The sequence below is a fragment of the Cinclus cinclus genome, chromosome Z (assembly GCF_963662255.1).
Source record: "Cinclus cinclus chromosome Z, bCinCin1.1, whole genome shotgun sequence".
In the NCBI taxonomy this organism is placed as follows: Eukaryota; Metazoa; Chordata; class Aves; order Passeriformes; family Cinclidae; genus Cinclus; species Cinclus cinclus.
Window position 1 is genome coordinate 72,920,244 of NC_085084.1, and position 21,858 is coordinate 72,942,101.

General features: G+C 42.0%; 1 protein-coding gene across 3 annotated transcripts in view; it reads right to left on the reverse strand.

Moving 5' to 3' along the window:
- EGFLAM (EGF like, fibronectin type III and laminin G domains) overlaps positions 1–21,414 on the reverse strand; it is a 71,326-nt gene extending 49,912 nt beyond the window's left edge. For 2 of the 3 annotated variants that reach the window (XM_062512718.1, XM_062512716.1), the window contains exons 1-4: positions 21,306–21,414; positions 5,778–5,890; positions 3,758–3,841; positions 2,630–2,656 (exon numbers count right to left, since the gene is read on the reverse strand). In XM_062512718.1, the coding sequence (XP_062368702.1) occupies positions 2,630–2,656; positions 3,758–3,841; positions 5,778–5,890; positions 21,306–21,414 (333 nt within the window). The remainder of the gene's footprint in view (positions 1–2,629; positions 2,657–3,757; positions 3,842–5,777; positions 5,891–21,305) is intronic. The other variant, XM_062512717.1, reaches the window with a different exon arrangement.
- Between the last annotated feature and the right edge of the window lie 444 nt (positions 21,415–21,858).

Below are 21,858 nucleotides of genomic sequence, written 5' to 3' on the forward strand. Positions count from 1 at the left end.
AGACTCAAGTCTACAATAAACTAAAGAGAGGGAATCGCATTGAGCACCTGGCCAATCAAGATCAAAGCCCTAATATCTACTGAAGTATTCAACAAGTTCAATGTGTGTGCCCTCAACACCTTGGCAAGGTGCACTCACTCATGCCTTACACACATGGCTACCTGCCTCCTTCTGGCAGTGCCTTCTTCATGAACACAGGACTGGAACACAGTGGGTATCTCCAAAACCAAACATAATCTTCAAGGATTAGAACATCAGTGAATAGCACAAATTCAAGGACACCATCACACTACCCTGATCTGTGTCAATGTCGGGGAATACCCACCTCACACTAGGTACACTTTCAGATCAGATCCTGGAATAGAAACACATTTCCTTGTGCCCCACTGTCCAGCAGCCTGGGAATACATATTTAATTTCCTTTTTTGCTTGTATTTAGAAGACATGTCTTAAACCCAAGTTCTATCTCTCTCAGAAGAGACAGAGTGGCCTCACAGATAACAAATTTGGGTAGTATGTGGAAGAGTTATTCCCATCATTTTTGTAGTCCCCCCTCCACTCAGATTAGCTCTGTATTTTGAAGTCTGATGCCCCAAACTCAACACTCAATTGCTGATAATGCTTCAACAGTCACCAACTTCACTTTGATATGTTTCACAACTCCGTTGCTAAAATCCTGAAAAATGACATTTGGTATTCTCATTACAATCTCACACTGTTGAGTAGGGCGAGGCAATGGGATGCCTTTTTTCTGTGGTAGGGGAGCCAATTTCACTTAGATTATCCCATATCCCCTGCCCTGCCACACAACTTGCTTTTCCCTACAAGTGTGTTGAAACTGTGAGGCTCAGTAAGATGCTTCACAGAAACCAGGATTACAAATTGTTTTCCAGAAGAATGTCTGTTTTCTGTTTTGTTTTAATCCAAAAAACCATCAGACCCTGGATTACAGCACAGCTGCAGGAACTGAGCTGGTTTTAATGACACTCTCTCCCTTGATGACAATTCCTTCCCTGAACTACTGGTCTCAGCTGGTCACTCCCCATTTTTTACTGGTTTGTTCAGTGATTTGACAGGGAGCAGTGTGGCTCTCCAGAGCTCTGTGCCCAACATAAGACTTCCCACCTTTAAAGCCTACTAATTTTTATTGATTTTTTTCTTGTTTTTTTTAACTATGTGTGCTGGAGTTCCTGAATATTATGCCCAGTTAGAGCAACCATCTACACTAAATGGTACTGCATCTGCACTTCTCCTGGCTGCTGTCACTTATGTATTCTCTCCTTTACGATGATATAATACACAATAATACATTATTCACTTTGCTGACACACAGACATGGGAACATACACATGCACAGAAACAGGCAGTACAAATCAGCTCTTGCTACAGCAGTCCCACTTGGCCCAGAGAAGCCTCCAAGAAAGCAGCAGGGTCATACCCAGCACCAGGAGAGGAGGTTTAGTGATGGAAACATTAACAGACTTAACCACAAAACTATTGCAGATTTCTGTTGAGAATATTTCTGTATGAATACAACTGAAAGCATTTCATCAAGAACACCACTTCCTGGAGGATTAATGACAGCTGGGAGCTGATTAATCCCAGCCATTCATACTTCTACACAAGTACCCCTCAGAAGTGTTATTTTTATCAAGCAGAAGAAAATGTGCCCAGTGTGGAAGTGCTCAACTCTGAAATGTCATAATCCAGACTCAGCTCAGCTAGGATTGAACCAGATAGTCCCAGTTCAAGTGCATCCTGAGGACTCAGCCTCCTGTAGTCCAACCAAACCTCCCTTTTGTCAGACCACAACAGCTCTGTGAGTTCCACCAACTGTGTGAGATTTCTCTAATCCTAAAATAGATCTCAGAAAACAAGTTTGCAAGAGGATGTTGATGCTAGGGATTTCAGGTAAACACTGACATTGCTCTTCTATCCAAACCCAAGCACCTCTTGCTTGCTTCCTGCTCACAATAAACCCAACCTGTTTCCTGCTTACACGAAGCAGACTGGACTGAGTGCAGGACTGGAAATAATCAATCTGATTAATTCACCAGCTGCAAAGCCATTAAGATAGTTGGTATTTCTTTCAAACTTATTTTACACTAGTAGCTAGTCTCCCACTCCTTCCTCCTGGGCATTGCAAGGCTGGCCTCTTCCTATGCTCCTCCTCCTTCTTGGCTCTCTCTGGACTGGCTCAGGCTTTTCCCTCTTTGTGTCCTCTCCAGCTGCCTGACTTTGTTCTTCCCTTTTACTGTCTGACAACTTGACTGCCCCCATAATCTCTAAATCCTCACTGCCTGGATATATCTCATTTCTTACACAAATTTACTCCATCAAAACAAGACATCCATAAATAGCTCCAATGACTGAGAAAAGGGTTTATGCCTTGCTAAAAAGGGAGCTACTTTGCCTACAGGTGTCCACCTTGTCCACCTGTGGATTTTGGGCATTTGAGGCTACTGTCTGCTAGATTTTGACCACAAAAGATCATGTATTAAGTGCTACATAGAAACAACATTTGAGATCAATTTTTTGTGTGAGTCTGTGGAGAGACCAAGTCAGAAACATTTCTTTTTTTTTTTTAAAATCACATCTGTGACCAAGTTTCATGTGAAGCAATACTTACAAAAATTGCTTGTCCTTCAGGTTGACCCTGGGAAAGAGCAAATAGGACTTGTTAAGAACTAACATAATAAAAAGTGATGGCAAAAACACATCAATAATGGGTCAGGGAATTAAACAAGACTAGTGCTGCAGCATACAGCAGTCTGTGTAGCTGTTAATCATTTGCATGGGTATTGGGATACAGACTCTCCCAGTGATTATGAAGCACTGCTGTTAGGACTAAGATAAAAAACAAAACAAAACAAAACAGTGCTGTTTGATCTTTCTTGGCACTCCTAGCAAGAATAGTTTTAAGAAACAAAAAAAAGGGAAGAGAGGAATACAGAGATAAAGATAAGAAGGGAGAAAATAAAGCATGAATAAAGAAATTATATATCATGACAGCAATATTGTTTTATTCACTGTGATCTCAGAATCCTGCAGAAGTCAGAACTGACAACCAGAGTGATGGAAACCCACAGGAAATCTGAGCATCCTCCTCACTCACACTTCTAGTGAGGAATTAGGGTAGAAAAAGAGAATAAGGAAAGAGAAAGGACAAACTAAAAAAAACTGAAGCAAGAATGCAAAGGAGATACAAAAGAAAAAAAACATAAAGAAAATGGAGAGCAATGAGAAAAAGTAGTCCTTTCAAGAAAAAAATAAACCAGCAGCTGGGGGAAATCTTCTAGAATATGAACTTGCAGAACTGCAACTAAAGAGCCATGTTTCAGGAGGCCACAGCCTCATACAGAAGCAAAAATTCTCTGTGTGTAAACTCAGCTGCATCAGACACTGCAGTACACATACTGTGATAGTGCAGCTCTCTCTAACTGTGCAATGTGGACTTGTGCAATTCCACCCTTTACATGTGTGAAAATGCATTTAAGATTAAAAGTTCTATTTTAGTAGATGTCAAAGGTCAGTACTAGGAAACGGAGAGCAAGTCTCAGTAGTTTTACATTATAAGATGGTCAGACAGAAGGAGAAAAAATGCAAAACATTGTGATTTCCTTTTGCTTAATACCCAGAGCAGATCCAGGGCTTGGATCCTCACCATATTTCACAAAACTACAACAAGGAGACAGCTGCAAGTTTCTACTTGCATGTTCTGCTCCAGTGCTCTGATTGTTGATGAAAAAATACTCACCATGCTGATCATATCCAAACTCAGGGGAACATCATGTGAGAGCTGTTTAACTGCTTTGTCACCTTCAACTTCTGAGTAAAAGACCTTGGGAAGAAGATATAGTCAAATCAGCTAAAGCAATAATTCATTGTTTCAGAATAATTTAAGAATGAATGCATCATTCTCACACTGAGGACAGAATTTGAGCCCATGATACCCTACCTTTTCAAATGCAGGAAATGCCAAAGTCTTTTAATATTCCTTACATTTTTGCTAGAAGTTGTCAGAGTGACCAAAGGACACCATCACATAGTGTATACACTTGCCCAATGTGAAACACAGTTGTAATGTTTGTAGCACAGGCCTGAGCTGACAATTTCAATTGTGCATCATTTTTATGTGGTTAATATGGACAGCTGAAGAGCTGTGGAACTAGTCTGCACAACACAGACACTTCACATAAGGAAGATGTTGACATAACATGATTATGACATTATCAAAACGGCTCTATTATAAAATGTCTCTCCATGTCTGTTGCCATGTTCTGGAGACTAAAGAGACAGACAATCTGCTTTCCTGTACACAGGGACCCAGAGATGCCAGAGGGTCAGGATCCTACAGTGAGGACATTTTGGGTACAGCACTACTGATGCTGCTTGTCCTTGGTTTTATTATCATGCCACACACCAGCTCAGAGCTTAAAGAAAAAAAAAAAGAAGTGGAGCTCAGATGCTTGATCTACATGCATGAAGAGTGGAAACTGTTTACAACTTAAGCCGCTTACTTCCTGCACCTCTGTTTTTGCAGAGAAGGGTGGACTCAGCCACACTCAGAGCCCACCTGAGTCAGGTCCTGGCCACAGCAAGTGCTTTTGGAGTTTTAGACTACTATATTCTAGTCCATAATGAATAAAAATTAACACAGTAGTTGGGCTGCACTGATGTGATTTATAAGACTGTGGGATAAAGGAACATGTGTACCAGAAATACCTATTGCAGGGATTTTTCTCATTCTTTCAGTGTACATTATTAATAAGGTACTCAGTAGTACTCTGCTTCCCACCTTTTAACATAAAACTGAATTTTGGCTATTTTATTCCTGAAAATTTCAAATCCATCCATAGAAAATGCTGATAAGAAAAGCTGCTATTTGGGGCTTTTTGTTGTTGATGAAGGGGAAAGCAACACATTCTAGTCAACATCTCACATCTTTGGTGCTAATTTCCCACTGACTAACTTCCATTTTGGCACTGTTTCATTGCCATGGAATACCTGTTAAAACAATACCTAACAAAAATGAATGAGTGGCATGTTAGTGCTCATCGTTTTTCTTCTTGCACACTAAAATACACTAGCCAGTTTAGCTTAGCCCTTCTGTTTTGCCCTATAGGCAGAAGGTAACATGGCAGAGGCTTGATGGGGAGACTTGCCTATACAACTGCTGAGCACAACAGGAAAATCACTCAGCTACTTTAAGAGAAGCTGACTTCTGAGGTGGGGGGAATAAAACAAAACCTCCTTTTGTTTTTTTATGGCTGTAGGTGGGTTCCCAGGGATTCTGTGCAGTACCTATCCAGGAAGAGATTCCATTAAACACTCCTTCCCGTGCACCTACTGCCAGTCTAGGAAGTTTTAGAGGCTTAGTTTGAAAGCATATTCCTGCTAACATAATCCTCAGGCTGGAAGTACAGGTCAAAGGATCTGCATGGCCCTCACTTGCACAGTGTAATATCGTCCTTCTCTGTTCTACTTTACTGTTTTATCAGCTGCAGAGAGCACTGAGAGCCTTGCAGGAAAACCACAACAATCTATATCCACTGCAGGCCTTAGGCACCCAACCCAAATTCCCATCATAGCTTGTTTCTAAAACATGAACTGCCCGTTTTTTAAGGTCTCAATCACTCAGTCCAGATCAATCCACTCAAGCCCACTGTCCCCTGGCTGCTTTCTGGGCAGTGGCACTGTTTGTAAGGAGAAGGGGCTGTCCCACTGGTTTCAGTGTGTGAAGCCTGAGGCCAGGCAGCAGCCCAGACATCACTTACCGTGTACCCTGTGATGGTGCTCGTGTGCTGCTTCGGCATCTTCCATTGCACGCTGAATGCTGTGCAGTTCAGTGAATCCAGCAGAATATCCAGAGGAGGCCCCAGCCTCTCTGCTGAAAACAAAATGGCATTGTATAAGGAGCCATAGGCCAAAACTCCTCTCCTTTAGCTGCCTGGCAGGTATGTCTTTGAAGAACAGGCCTGTGCCGCCCTCATTCCTATCACAGACCACTACACAGATTTGACTTGGGTGCCCCTTTTCCCTCTCCACTTATGACTTCCAAGGTAGCAGTGGTACATCAGGAGAGGGGGAGCAAAGGGGGACATCTCCTCTTCTCAGTGGGCAAGCTGTTACTTAGCTTAGGAGCACCTAGGGCTTCAAGCAACTGCATTGAGCAACTTGTAGGCTTTTAAATATGTTCCTGAAATGCTGGATACTACCCAGGACCTAAGGACAGGGACGTTCATGCATTCATACTGCTTGTATAGTCTGTGACACAGATTCAGAAGACTGGGAAGATCTCCCAGGAATGGTCTGGAAGACAGCACAGCTCACACACCACATCTGTAAGTCAGTAGGGAAATCTTTGGGGAAGAAAAGTCCAACTGTGTGGAAGAGAGCCAATCCACGCCATCTTCCCTGGGCCCTCACCTATTTTCTTCATTAGCATGGACTTAGTCGCATGGATTCCTGCTTGGTCCAGGGGTTCTGACCATAGCATGTGCCACCTCCTGTGCTCACCTTCTGCCCTGCACTCAGGAGTAGTGGAAGTAGTAGCTGGAACGATGCACCACCTGCTACCTAAAGGAGAGGCATGGACAAACGGCCAGGGCTGGGGTATCTGTGTCCACTTAAGAAGCATTTCACATTCAGAAAACAGCTTTCCAATTTTCACAACACCCAACGAGGCAGATAAGCATTTCAGCTGCATTAGTAATAAGGAAGAGAGAATACCCCTAAACATTCACTCTTAACATATTCATAGCATCCTTGTGTTTCTTTCTGGGGAAGTTCTATGAGACAAGTTTACTGGAAGGCATAGTTGCTGAAATAAGAAATTTTAACCAGCAATGACAAATAGTCATGTAAGGCAGGCTTCAAATTCGTATTCTGAAAGCACTATAGGCCAATAACTTTATTTACTTAAAGTATTTGGTGAATAAATTGGAACAACAAATAAATTTGAACTAAATGCAATCCATTTGCAGACTATCCACAAACAGAGAGACAACATCTGCTTAATAAGGAGCCACATAATGAATTATTCACTCAGCCCTAGAAAACACTACTATCTCCAGGTTGCAGATGATGAAAGAGAGAGAGAAAGTCAAACAGTGGCCCCAGTTACACTGGCCTATAAATTGTCACTATGGAGTAAATACAGAGCCCTGGATTATGCCAGAGAAAACAAGAGCAAGGATCCAGAGAGACCTATATTTTTATCCTCCCTGTTTAGTTCTCCCTAGAAGTTAGGGAATTCCCCCTAACACACAACAGGGATATGGCTGGATACACACTTGGGAACTGGGCATAAGCACCACCAGCCCTGGCACTGCCTCTGCAAGCAGCCTCAGGTGATGGCCAGCACTTAGCAGACCACTGCATTCTGCCCTCTCTGTGACAAAACCATGCAACAGGGAGGGACATGGCACTCACACGGCTGGGGACCTGCTGCCTCATGCCCAGACCAGGAGCCAAGTGGGAAAAGAAAGGCAGTGGCAGATGTGACCCATGCACAGTGTAATTTCCTAGAGAGGCTAGAGGGCAAGGCAGAGGGGAGCATCTCATGCAGTGTGGCAGCTCCACAGTCCTCTGCTGTCACCAGTCCTGGCCTTACAGCTCAGTGATGTGCATCTGGGGATTTAGAGTCACTTCTGGTTGTCAGAATTTCACACAACCTGGCAGAAAGTAAAAAATATCCATTTCTGGACTGAACTTTTCCTTTGCAGCCATGGCAAAGTGACGGCAGGATCTGACACAAGCATTGTTTATGGCACTGAGCTGCAGGAGGTGTCATGGCTTTTGAACAACCACATCAAAGCAGTTTGTCAGCTGATCACAACTTCTGCAGCATACATCACTGCTCTACTGACAAGCAATTTTGAGATAAATGCGAACTTAATGTATTTTGTATGATTTTACAGAGCATCATGTATTAGGCACACTAAAAACAGATACTGAAGCTGGTCTAAACATTTATGTCTTTATGTCAGATGTCATGTTTAGACTATTAAAAATAATGAAGAGTTTTCAAGGGTAAAACTCTTAGGGTATTTGTAATTTCTCCTACAAATTTGGGTCAGAAATACCTCCTCTCAAAACTCAGTGTGAAACCTCTGTTAATCTGGTAGCACCACACACAGTACAAAATCACAATAGAGCCTCTTCCCCTCTGCATTCTTGGGAACTGGGAATCTGCAGAAAAGGGGGGTGAGACATATCCACTGCCTGTACGTGCTCTGAAGACCTGCCTGAGTGATGATTCCCCTGCCAGTGCCCTCTGCAGTCAGGTCCAGAGAGTACCTAAGAAGGCATGGAGATTTGCTCTGATCATAAAGAACAAGGAGACAATTTATATAAACAATAAAATTAAAAACGTTTTGTACAAACACATTGGTACTTCCTGTCCATCAGGCACAGAAAATTTGATATTGTCCAAAATGCTTTTATGGTAATGGAAGCAATGACTCCAGTGCCATGCAAAGAAGCCATTAATCAAAGGGGAGCACTCTCACACGTTATAACTATACATTGTGAAAGTATATCAAACACAAGAACTTAATGAGGATTTAGCCATAGATAAACAATGTTGAGCCAACAATATTGTGTTTACTTTTCTGCTTACAGCTACTTTCCTTCCCGTTTATACATGTCCTTGTCTCTCTACTTCTAAAATATGCAAAAACCACCAATCCAGTAAAGAAGTCACCAAAGAAGCTCTCCAAGTAAGCTGAAGAATACATAAGCACTCTCCCTGAGATGGAGTAAATTTTGCCATTTCAAAATAATGACCATTACTTCAATTTTTGCTTCACAAACACAACTCAGATTAAAAACGGTGAAAATGCTTATGCTGTCAGTACAAGTGTCACTTCCATTGTGGCCCTTGCTGCTATATACAGTAGCCTCTTCCCATATATTAAACACCATCAGGGTGGCCACAGCTCTAATGTGTGTCTCCTGGGAATGGTCTCCAGCCTGGGCCAACCAGTGGTGTTATCCTTTACTGCAATGAGGAGATTAAATTCTTTGCTGTGAGGGTGGTGGGGCACTATCACAGGTTACCCAGAGAGGTTGTGGACACCCCAACCTTGGCAATGCTCGTGGCCAGGTCAGTAAGGCCTTGAGCGACTCAGTCTAGTGGGAGGCATCCCTATGGCAAGGAGATTGGGATTAGATGGTCTTTAAGATCCCTTCAACCCCTTGACATTCTCTACCACTCTATGATTCTATGTAACAGTGCCTCTGGATGCTCCTTGTCATCACTGAATCCACCAGCAGAAATGTCACTTCCACATCTGTCCTTGTGGTTTTGTGCAGTTACCTTGAGTGCAAAGTAGAAACACTTCCAATGAATCCACCTTCTGCTCCCAGGCTAACCATGCTGGCCTTATGCAGGGCTCAGGAGAAGCCACTCCAGCCGGATCCTTTCCCTCAGCTACTGCCAAAAAACTGCTTATGCAGGCACAGCTCTTCCCTCCTTCCTTCTGGTCATGGACTGACACCAAAACCTTACTACAGTGATGAACAGTTATGAGAAAAAACCTCAACTTCAAACCAAATGCATTTCTAATGTTCATAAGCTTTACATTTGAAGCTTCACATTCATCACTTTGGATGAATTGGATAAAGCTCATCCCTACTAGTATATACTACTAGTACTACTATTTTAGAACAAATTTCAAAACTGATTAAAATTTTGAATGAGATTAAAATAATAGTGATTGAAAACAGTTTTAATCATAAATACTGATGAATGGAATATCTGAAAGGACTTGAGTTAGAATTTTTTTCTTTCAGAATTTTAATTATATTTCAAATCTAATTTTTTTTAGATGTTGTTGCTGTATCAAGGCATGCAGGTAGTCAAAAGTACTTCGAGATCCTGAAACAATATGCAAATAATTCACTGATACAATCCACATGCAGTAATACAATAACACATTTAAGGGAAAACAGACGGTTAATTTCATCTTTATGAATTTGTAGTTTGTAAAATCAAAATATTTATACTGCATTTTCTGTACTTCTCTTAACAATAGAGCGTAAGCCCATGAAAGGAGATAAGCATTTCACTATTTTACTTCTAAATCTCTGTGGGTAAAAGCTAAGAGGTACTGACTGAAGGGCTCCTTATTTTCCAGGTCAATGTGTCTCACATTTGTGTCCCATGAAACTTTTGAAACTTGTTAATGAAATGCTGGTTGTCACTACTAACATGTCACAATGTAAGAAAACAGGAATAAAAAAGCTCAAGAAATGCTATTCAAACTAATTCTAAACTTATGTTTCAGAAAAAAATGCTTTACAGAAATACCTCTAAATTTCTTCTGTTTAAAACGTTATCTGTGTTCGCCAATTCACAAAAAAACCACAAACCTCACCATGAATTCTATTAAAATAGCATTTTATCATTGTAATAGCTGTTTTTGAGGGAAAAATGTTTGTCTACTCCAAGATGTGAAATGAAGTGTAGAACAGTCCATTCACTCTCTCACTAAAACATTGGTGAAATTCTTGTTCATTAAACAATAAACAGTGATAAAGTCTTTTTTTTTTTTTTAACAGACCCTTTTTTTACAGACCAAAAGTTATGCAAATACTACAGTGGAAGGAAGACAACATGACAAACTGAAAGGGTCAGGAAATTCTAAATGAAAAAAATATGCCATCTTTAAATTTCTTTGCAGCCTCTTCCAGCTCCCACTGCCCAGCAGAAGTACGTAAGAGAACAAGAATTTCACAGCCACAACAACTACAAAGGACAAGGACTTGAAACTGGAAAATCTCAGCCAGCCTGTCCTGGTTCTGCACCCAGAGCAGCAACATCCATACACCAAAAGCCTTGATAGTTTTTTCTCTGAATGTATCACCTACCACTGCATCAGATCCTCCAGTAGAGATAGCAGGTAACACGGCCCTAAAGAGGCACCACGGTTTTTGATTCAAACCACAGTGCACCAATCTCCAGAGAAGACTAACCTGGCCTTCATTAGTCCTTCAAAAAAACTGCAAAAGAAACCACAATGAAAAAATCTCTCAACATTCTAATAAATAACAGGCTTGGACTTGTGATATTTTGCTGATGCGTATATAGCATCTGTTATCTGCCCCAGGGACATCTAAGGTGACAGTCACTGGGATTTTTATAGCCCAGAAAAGGGGAATGAAGGAGACAAAGCTCAGAACTTAAGCTACAGTGCAACACCACGAATCCCATTAAGAATGAACAGGCACAATGTCACTGGAGACTTTGTCATGGCTTTTCCTGCTGTGCCTTGGCCCTGCAGACCACTGAACATAAAGGCAGCCAGGGGCTCCTTACAGTCCTTTCTGGAGCAAGGCTCTGCTCCCAGGAAGGCTCCAACTGCGGCAAAGGGAAGGAGTGAGGAGGGGACCTCCGCAGAGTGTAACAGTGACTTCAGGACTGAAAAGGAAGAACAGTAACTACTTTAAAAAAAATAAAAGAAAAAAATAAATACCTTTTTTTGATAGCCATATATAAAAACTTCTAGCTATGGATGGCTATGCCCTGGACTCACTTATGTAAAATTTCTGGTTCTGCAGGTTATAAAAAGCAGGGAACCACATATCTCTGACCAAAGGTCTAGTTTGTATCTATCTTGCCCTGGTCAAAATGAGCACATCAGGCAATCTCTAGGCAACTTTTACAGGTTTACGTTTTTAATAATTACTGCTGAGAAGCCAGTTTGAATCACTCAGGTGCATATGTGCATACCTTGATCCTTGTACCTGGATAACTTGGTGAAATATTTCACCTAATGGAATAACATTCCACTTCCAGAGAAAACGGAGTATAGGTGCCTGTAAAAACCCCCACCAAACACTCCACTTACATAACTTCCAGTGCATTTCTGGAAGTGTGAGTCAAAATCTGATGCTCACTCCTCCAAAACCAGGCTTGTGCTTTGCCCATTGCAGCCCCAGTGCAGGGCATGGCTGTCCTAGTTCCTGATACCTCTGCAGCACCTTGGCCTGGCAAAGGAAATTAGCAACCAGGTTCCTGATCTTGGAGAAGGGAGGGGATGGCACTGAGGGTCACTTCTCCCTTCTCCAGCCTACAAGCTGCTTGAATGCAAAACTCAACATTTTTCCTGGCTTGTGATTTCCTGTCTGTGGTCCAGCCTGCCTTGTCCCTGTGGATGTGCCCAGTGACTGGCAGGCTGCAGCTAGCCCTGCCTGCTGCCAGCACAATGCCTGCCCTGTCACAACCTACCTTCTCATCAGCTGCTTCAGCAGCAGTTTTCAAGTAACTTCGAAAAAATGAGTCTCAGGGATTTAACTTAAGTGCCAGAAGGTAGCTGAAATCAAGCAACAGTATGTCACCCTGTCTGCGTAACAGACTTTAGTGATCAGTGGGACAGGCTGCTTAGGAACTAGCATGCCAGATATGCTTATCCTGGCATCTCCTCCAACCTCTTTTTTCTCATGGGTTATGTGTCTGAGGTGTTAGGAAGCACAAATACTGGAGCAGTTTCACAAACCACAGCACTGCAAAAAGTAAAAAGGCCAGTGAAATTGTAAAAATGCCAGATAAGTAACTTGAAAATTTATTTTCCCATCAATTAATATCACTGATTTTTCAGGCATTTGCTATCCAAATCTTATTATCTTGAAGGAACACATGGCAAAACTGTTCACAATACTTGAAAATGTTCTCGTTGATGTACCTTAAACAGTTCACTTCATCTACTACACATTTCTTTCTTGATTAAACCCAGAGCAAAACAGCTCTTGAAGAAACACCTTACTTGGTACAAGAAAATAGTTAAAGGGGAGCTTCCTGAGAAGTGGTCAGATAGAAAAAAATTACAATCTGACAATCACACATGCATTATGTACACACATACAAAAAGATTAAAGTGTAAAAACGACAAAGCTGACCATGTGATGGGCAATAAATGTGCAGGGGGAGGACACAATGTGCAGCATTGGGATTCCCACAATCCTTCCAAGCCCTGAGTGATTATGTTGAAGCTCATAATTCATGGACACAAACGATCTTGTCCCATTCGAGAAAGTATCACAAAAATAAGTGTGCGGGTTGGTTATCCCTGAGGTTCTGGCACAGGCCTTATAGAGCTACGCAACACAAACTGTAAAAACCTCCCACCCAACATTTTCTACTGATCACAATGCCAGAAAACATTCATTTCTCTGTAGAAAGCAGAGTAGTTGGTCCAGTTGGTGTTTTCACCATGAAAGGGTGGAGGAGAGCTCAAAGGAAACTAAACCTGAGAGCTGAAACAGAAGAAGTTTTCAGGAGACAGGTTTTCCTTGTGACATTCTGCAAAATCACAGAGGGAGTGAGGCTGGAAGGCACATCTGGAGAGTCCAAACTTCTGCTCAGAGCAGACTCAGCTGCATCAGGTTGCCCAAGACTTTGCATAAAGAAGTTTGAATATCTCCAAGGACAGACAGTCCACAACCTCTCACCATAAATACCCAGTAACCCTCACAGTAAAAAAGACTTTGCTCATGTTAAAGGGAATTTCCTGCTTTCCCTTTGTGTCCATTGCCTCTAGCCATGTCACAGAGCACCACTGAGAAAAGCCTTACTCCATCTTCATTACTCCCCCATCATTAATATACATTTGTATGATTCCCTTAAGTATTTTACTTCCAAAGAAAATCTGACATTTCTCAAGAAGCAGGAAATTCTTCCCCAATTCAGCTCCTCCATAAGAAATGGAATAATTTCATTACCTTCTGCAGTCAGCAAGTCTCTCCATTCACTCCCACTATCAGTAAAATGAGAGGAAATTCTTTGTCTCTGCTAAGTGACTGAAATAACTGTGGTTTTTAAACCTGAATCCCTAAACTGATTTAGTGTGGGACATGGCCTGTGCATTCAAAGAACCAGTCACAAGCAGCAGGATGTGACAGCTAAGAGACCAACAGGGAAGGACAAAACCCTCTTGGTGCAAGGGACAATGAGACATGGAAATATATCACAGCATAAAGAACAAATAAATAGGGGAGAAAATAGCACATGACCCAGGCATAGCTATGATGTCCACGCAGCTAGTATCTAATGCTCCCTAATCCTCTCAAAGCATTCCCTGCTCCACTGGCACACTGTCTCCTGCAGCTTGTAGAGTCCAGTCTTTTGTCCCAAACCTCTTCCAGGGCTACCTCACGCAAACCATGCTCTTTACTTGGCATCAGCTGGTCCAAACAGCACACTTTTTCTCCCCCTTTAAACCTATTTTAGGTGCTATCTTGTTCTTTGTCCAGAAGTCCCTGAAAGAATTGCTTATATTCTGCAGGCTTCTTCTTCCGTCCTGTGACCCTATGGCTCTGCATCTCACCCTACTGAGTGAGTCCTTTGTCACAGACATGGACAGAGAAACAGCTCTTGGCTGCGAAGTTCAATTCTGCCATTGTAGCTGATCAAGTAAGATGGGAACATTAACAACCTGCCCACCACAGGTTCACATGGGAACAAGAACATCCTGAAATGGGAGCAGGAACTAAAGATGCCAGCAGGACAGCAATCTCCATGCATGGCTGGAGTATTAGGTGCAATGCCAACACCTCTGTAAATAGTCATCTTCAAAAAATGCCTGATTATTTTTGGAAACATGTTACCTTCTCCTGTAATTGTTTCAAAAGCAGAATATGAAAGAGACCTCACATTTCAGTTCCAAGGAACAGATTCTGGCTTCTGCAATCTCTAATTAAAGCACAAAAATTTTGGTCCTAGACAGGTACCTTCCATCATCTACAGTTTGATAGGTTTTGTTCATAGTTTGGGTTCTTTTTTTCCTAAAATGGTATTCTAGTTTAAATTTTTCATGCATAAAGCAATTAAACTTGAGGAAAATACTGTATATTTTTTACCCTTAGGATTTTTTATCAGATGATTTTTGAGCCCAGCAACACAAAGCCAGTCTTGACTCAAAATTTTGTATGTGCAACAATACCTCTGGCACAGCAGAAAGATCAGAATTATTTCTGTATTTGAAAAAATACAGAAATTTGAAAGAACATTCACAGGATGTTCATTTCCCATCATTTTAGAAAGACAATTTTGCAAGGTCCAAATGCACATAGGTATTGATATATGCCATCATTTTCAAAGATGCCAGCAATTTTAAAGTACTTCTAAAATTGAGAGAGATGTGAAGAATGATCTCTCTTATGATTCTTCCATCTTCGGAGATTTTTCTGTGCAAATAACACTGGACTGACTGTCCTCTGAGGATGTGGGGAAACTCAGAATCACTCTGTCCACTTCTTGGAACTTTCTTGACACAAATGCTACCTTCACTGTTATATAAAAAGTTTATTAGCTATAAGGTCTACATATATAAGGGGAAAGACACCCTATCACTACTTGGGGATACACTCAGAAAACCACCCTCGGATGTTAACACCTGTGTATGGTTTATATTTCCTAGCTCTAAAAAATTACCCAGGATAACTTTGGCAATGCTTGAGTGAGACATCTTTTTAAGAAAAGAAAGCCAATGCATTTTTGGCTGTCCACCTACAGGGATCCAACCCAAGAGAAGGAAGGGTTTCTACTATGACCACATAGCTGTCTCCTCCCTTTTGAACAAATGGCTCCCTTTCTCAATATTGTGTGGATTCCTTTTTCATTAGAGGCCAATATCCTGAGGGACTTTTCTCAACAGTAGTCTTTACTCCTGGGTGTAGCTACCCTATGTTCAACAGAAGAACTGGTATGATAATACCTGGTGTATTTGACATTATACACCTCTCACCTGCAGAGTTTTATGGATCACCACACAGCATATTATTATCCAGGTTTGAGTTGGGTACCTGGTTGTGCTGAAGGTCCCTAAGCCTTCAATTTTCAGTGGCTTATGCCCTCCTGAAGCAGTTACTTTCAAAGATGAATTCTGGTGTGCCTGTTCTCAGCTCAGTGGCTTTGAAAAGTCTGAAAAAGTAATTTGATCTTTTGTTGTGGTTTGGATGGTCACATTATATCAAATAATTAATTTGGTTGTCATGCGTAAGCATCTTCACTAAAAGTAAAGAATAAAAGGAAATCAAATCTTGCCTTGCCTTACTCAAAAGTATTTCCTTTCAGTTGGAATTAGTAATGAAGAACAGGTTTGGGGATTTGTTTGGTTTGTGGGATTTTTTTTTTAAGATAGATCATTTGTTGCACAGAAAACAGTTTAGAAATTTAAACAATTTAGAAATTTTATGTCCCTGTGATTTAGGAAGTCTTTTGTTATGTGATCAGACCACCATCACACATTCACGGATAAATATGGCACCCAATTGTACACTCAATAATGAAATAATGTACCCTGCAAAGACATATTCATGCTGTTTGGTTAGATTACAGGTACCTTTAATATCCTTTAATGACTCTTTAATATGAAATGATTTCTATAAACATTTTAGAGTTTCATTTCCTTGTGATGTAAAGGTTGTGAAAAGGTCCTCTCAGTCCTGTTTTGAGGACATGAAGAAATGATAGCCACCTTTTTAAAATTACTTCTATTTTCAATTTTAAAAAAGCATAAAAAGAGCATAAACACACATTAAAAGATCATAAATAGAAACATGTAAAATTTGAGTCCAAATGTAAGCATGATCTGAGGACTTAAAACCTTTCAAGGATACTCTCAGCTAATCAATGAGTTTTAAGGAGCACTGAAGAGAGCTCATGCACTGAAATTTTCTGGTTTAAGAAAACAAGGTACTATTCTGTTCTTCGGGATGTTTTTGGTTGACTGACACTCAGAATCCCTGCCTTTAAGTTTAAGGTGAGTTATGATTGTTTGAGTTGGATGTATTCACTTCTAATGAGCTGCAAACAATACACAGTGCTGTGTCCTGTCTAGTCCAGTGTCACTGAGGAAAAAAGAGGGTTTTTTTCTGCAAGGCACACCAGAAAACACCATGAAAATCACCTACACATTATCACTCAGTCAAAGCCTGGAAGCATTGACTAAAATTGAAGTACAGCAATGATGAGCACCCTATAGGAGTCTTATCACTGTTTAAAGTGACATGGCTGGAAAAGGATGAAAGCATAAAAACCTCTCTTATCTCATTTTTAAAAATTAAAATCTGGCCTGTGAAGGACTGGTAAGCCATCAAAGGCAGCCTGTGACAGCCTCAAAGCAGAAAGATCTCCCAAGGATTACTTTAGTGCCCTAACTCCAAAACAACCCCTCCTCTCTGAAGCACCACTGTGAATCCCAGTATCTGGTATAGAAAGTCTCAGCTAATTTACCTTTCTGAACACTGGTGGAAGTCTGAATAGTCATTTCAGACACTGGCACTGGCAAATGGTGCCAATGAATAACATTTACTGAAAGTTCCCTTGTTCAGAGGAAGATAGCAATTTCATAGTGGAAAGGGCACAAGACATTTTGCTGCAAGTGAAACTAACTAAAGAAAACATACTTCAAAATGAGTAAAAGTGACATACAAAGTAACATGATTAAGTGAACTAATTCACTGCATTGCTATTGCTTCCCTGAAAAATATTGGAATGCTCATATCTGCATGAGGTGGTGATGTGATTGATCAGTTTTCAGAATTTACCAGACCATGGACTCCAGAGGAACAAGAGCAAATCCAATCAAGTGAGAATGTCGCATAATGTTGCAATGCAACCTACATCTGAAGGTGGCAAACAACAAATACATATATAATTACTGCTTGATTTTATCAGTGTTGAAGACATCAGACATTTCTGAAATTGCAAGAGGATGATACTAATCTTCCTTTAAATACATTATTTACATCTTCTTTTTTAGTTCCAGCTCACAGATATGCACTGTCTCTGACAGCTCTACATCCCTGACATCAGGAATAATTCAGCTTCAGAATAATTCCTTTTCTCAGACACTTCACATCCAGCAGCAAAAAACCCTTACTCTTGCATGCTTTACATGTGGGATTTATTATGAGAGTGAATAAGAATTCATCCTATTGTTGTTCCAAAAAACTATAATGTTTAAAACTCAAATAAGCACCTTCCTTCCCAAAGACTGTTGGACTTTTCATACCTGTAGACCTGATTTCAAGGTAGTTTGACCTGTTTTGATACATAAATATGGCTAGATTTTCAAAAGTGCTCCTTATGTAGCAGGTCTTATTATAGTCAGATTTTCTAAAGAATTCAAGTATGCCAGTGCCAAATACTTTGGAAAAAAAGTCATTTACTGTAGTGCTGACCAAGGATCTGTACTCTTTTGAAACTCTGGCCCCGATATTGAGTGCTACTCTCTTGTAAAATCTTCAGACTCTAACTGGTCTGATTCCTTCAGCATTTACACAGAAAGCCAGTGAAGTCTACTGCTATGAACATCTGGGAAAGAGATACAAGTCAAATTTTTTATTTGTATTAGCTGGCACGCAGGATATATTTATAAAAGGAAAAGCATTCCTAAGCATCAGATATGATTATTTTTATTCTCCATGCAGACCAACTTACCCATTTTATTATTCTACAGGGCATTGGAATTTTACACTCTGGTACTAAAGAGCATCAATGCAATACAGTACAACAACTTTATGCCATGAATGTCCACAGGACTGGCCAGCTCTTCCCCCTAAAATTCTCTACAATCAGACAACCATTAAAATTAAATACTGTCTTTATATTAGTAGAAGAGTAACACACTGGGTGATAGTTTGAGACTCTCTATTCTTTAACCAGTTGAAACCTGAAACCAAAACCAAGACGACAAAAACCTGTATATTTGCAGAAGGTAAAAGCAAAAAAAAAAAAAAAAAAGAAAGCAGCAGTGTGAGTGCCAGCTTCTGGGAGTACAAGATATAGAGAATCCCAGGCTAATCTGTTCCCAGCTATACTATTCACCACACGGTGTCTAAGGATTTGTTTTAAGCCCTTCCCAAAGATTCTGTCATCCTGTTGCCTTGTCTCCAGAAAATGTATTATGTAACTATGTAACTGCAAATAAGTGTTCAAATGATTTTAGCAGTCATCAGAATGTCTTGTATTTGAGTACACAGCCTTTTCCTCTGAAGATTTAATTTAATTTTTGCATGTGTGGCCATTTTACTATATATTTTCAACTTTGAAAACAGATTTCTTACTTTGCTGCTTTCTTGGGATTACAAAATTGATCTTTGTAAACTAAGCCCTGAAGTGAAACTTGGGAAAAATGGAGATCCATTTTACTATCTGTTTTCTTTTGATCCACAGGCCCTCCAAGTCAGCTTCTGTAATTGAAGATCAACTGGTTTTGTGACTTCTCTCTTGATATAACCTCTTGCTTTCATCTCGGTTAAAATTCCTGTACAAGTCTCACTTCTATCACTATTGAAAAGGCCAAATGAAAGATAAAAAATATCCTGAAGAACTTTTACTATCTTATCTCCTTTTTACTCACTCAATGTGTAAATTTGGATGTATGAGTAAATGATAATTATTTTCCATTCTTAACAACCTAGCATATGATATGTTGCAGAACAAGATAGAGATGTTCCAGCTACCTGAAACTACACCGGTTCTGAGTGTTTTGAGAGCAACATTCCATTTCACAGTCATGGGATTCTTGGGAGCCCTCAACTCCAGCAGTCCCTGCAAAATGCAGATGGGATTTAAATCATATGTATATATATACTGCTGCACACAAACTGTGTGGAGGTTTTCCCTCTTCAAATCTTGCTGCAAGCGGATTTTCAAATGTTTGCACAGATTTTGAAAAAATTTTGCCCAATAGAGCTCATTACTTACTTCTTATACAGCAAAATAAGCAAGAAAGGAATGATTTAATCAGTCAGTGAATCTGAAGCATGTTATAAAAAATTAACATCAAAAGTGTCTTAACAGAAGTAAGGTAAACACAATACTAACATATTAATTAATTTCCTTCACAACACTACAATTATTTTCCAAGCTTTAAACTGTTTTAATGTAATGCACAGAAATGCATTTTTTCCAGGTCTGCCATTCTGCTGTGACTAGGGGAAACAAATTTTTAATGCAGTTATTAATCATCTCATTCACAACGACTGTCTGCCTAATTTCCTCAAGTACTTAATGGTGGCTATTATGACAACCAAGGATCATGGGACTAGATCCCTAAGAGACAAGGTCAGATCAGTAAAATTAGCCATCTGTCCAGTAAGGGTTTTAAGCTCAGGCTGTATTTAAGTATTAAGTTTCCAAGGCATTTGTTTTTTTTCGTATATAAGCAAGAAAAGGCACAATAGTTGTTCTAAAAACCAGCAATAAAAATCTTTCAATATGATGGTATAAATACAAAAAGGATTTGAAGTGACAAGCACTTTGTGAGGTGAGGCAGAACTTACTAAACTTTTTGTCTTTTCAATTGAACTGATCTCAGTGATAAGAGTCGGTGCTGGTCACAAAGACTCCAGGATAGTCCCAGTGTCTGACAGTCCCGGGCATAGTTATCTTCTCTTAGCACCGCAATTTGCAAAGTATACAGAATGTCAAACTTCACCATGCACTGTGTCTCATCTCATTGTTTATATTTCACCTTACTGTTTCATATGCTGCAGACTGGAAAAGGTTTTAAAAGACTCAGGGTTTTAACTTCCAACCTCCAAGGACTGTGCAGGACCTCCTTGATCACCACGCAAACCTCCCGCCGACAGCCGTGGGAACCCTCCCACAGGACCCGGGCAGAGCTCAGCCAGGAGAAGGACCAGGAGGCACACCACATCATGCTTGGTACATGATAGCTACATTTTTGGGACAAAATCATTGCTTCTGTAGTAATTTTTCTTTCACATTTACTACTCTATGCCTTAGGTTATTCTCCGCAACACATACAAATGTCACAGTCACGGAACAGCCTTCCCGACAGGTCACCTCTGACTGGCTTAGAGGTTCACCTGGCTTCTAACTCTGCTCACGACTCACCGCAGGTAACAGGATACAGTAGAAACCAGGTAAAATTTTTGCCGATTTCTTCTGCAGTAGCTGCAGGCTAGTCCTGGTCTGTAAATCCAGCCCGCCGGCCGACACTGAGTGTAAGATGTCAGAGAAAACGGGACATACACCTACCCCGCAACTTCACGGGTCCCTGCCATTGCCTGGGCATCCTCTCTTCCCCGAGAGAGGGCGGCAGGGGCTCGCAGGGAAGAGCGAGGAGCGGCGAACGCCCCGCCGGGCACCCGGAGCTCCCTGACGAGCTCACTGATCGGGCGGCCCGACCTCGGCCCCCGCCGCCCACCCGGGGGCTGCCGCCTGTGCCCGACCCGGGTCAGCCCCAGCGTTAAAGGGACACGGAACTTCGCCGGTGCAAGCTGTCGCGGGACGGGCACCCCTCGTCCGGCGCTGCCGCCCGTCCTACCTTGTCGGCGGGGGATGTTCCTGCGCGGCGTGGCCGCACACCCGATGCACGAAGCCAGGAGCAGCACCGAGGCGAGGCAGCGGCGGTGACAGCCGCCCGGCACCTCCATGTGCGCCGAGTCCCCCCGCCTGAGCGGGGAGCTGGGACCGGTGGCCGCGGGCCAGGGGCGCCGGCGCCGCCGCGCGTCCCCTCCGGGCGGCAGCCGGGTGCGGAGGGAGCGGAGCGGAGCGGAGCGGACAGCGGGGCTGGACGCGCCGGGCAGGGACGGGGAGGGACGGAGGGAAGCGGGGGAGGAGGCTGGGTCCGGCCCTTTGATGGGATTACGGCCGCTCGGCGCGGGGCACGGCTCGGCACCGCCCCGGCTCGCCCGACCCGGCCCCGCCGGAGGGGTCGAGGCGTCCCCTGCCGGGAGAGCTCCGTGCCGCTCTGCAGCCCGGCCCTGCCCGCGGGGAGGGGGCCCAGGACCCAGCCCGGGTACCATGGGCCACTGTGCCACCCCTTCCGCAGCGGGGACCCCTGCCCGGCGCTGCCTTCCCGCCCGCCCCCAGCCCCG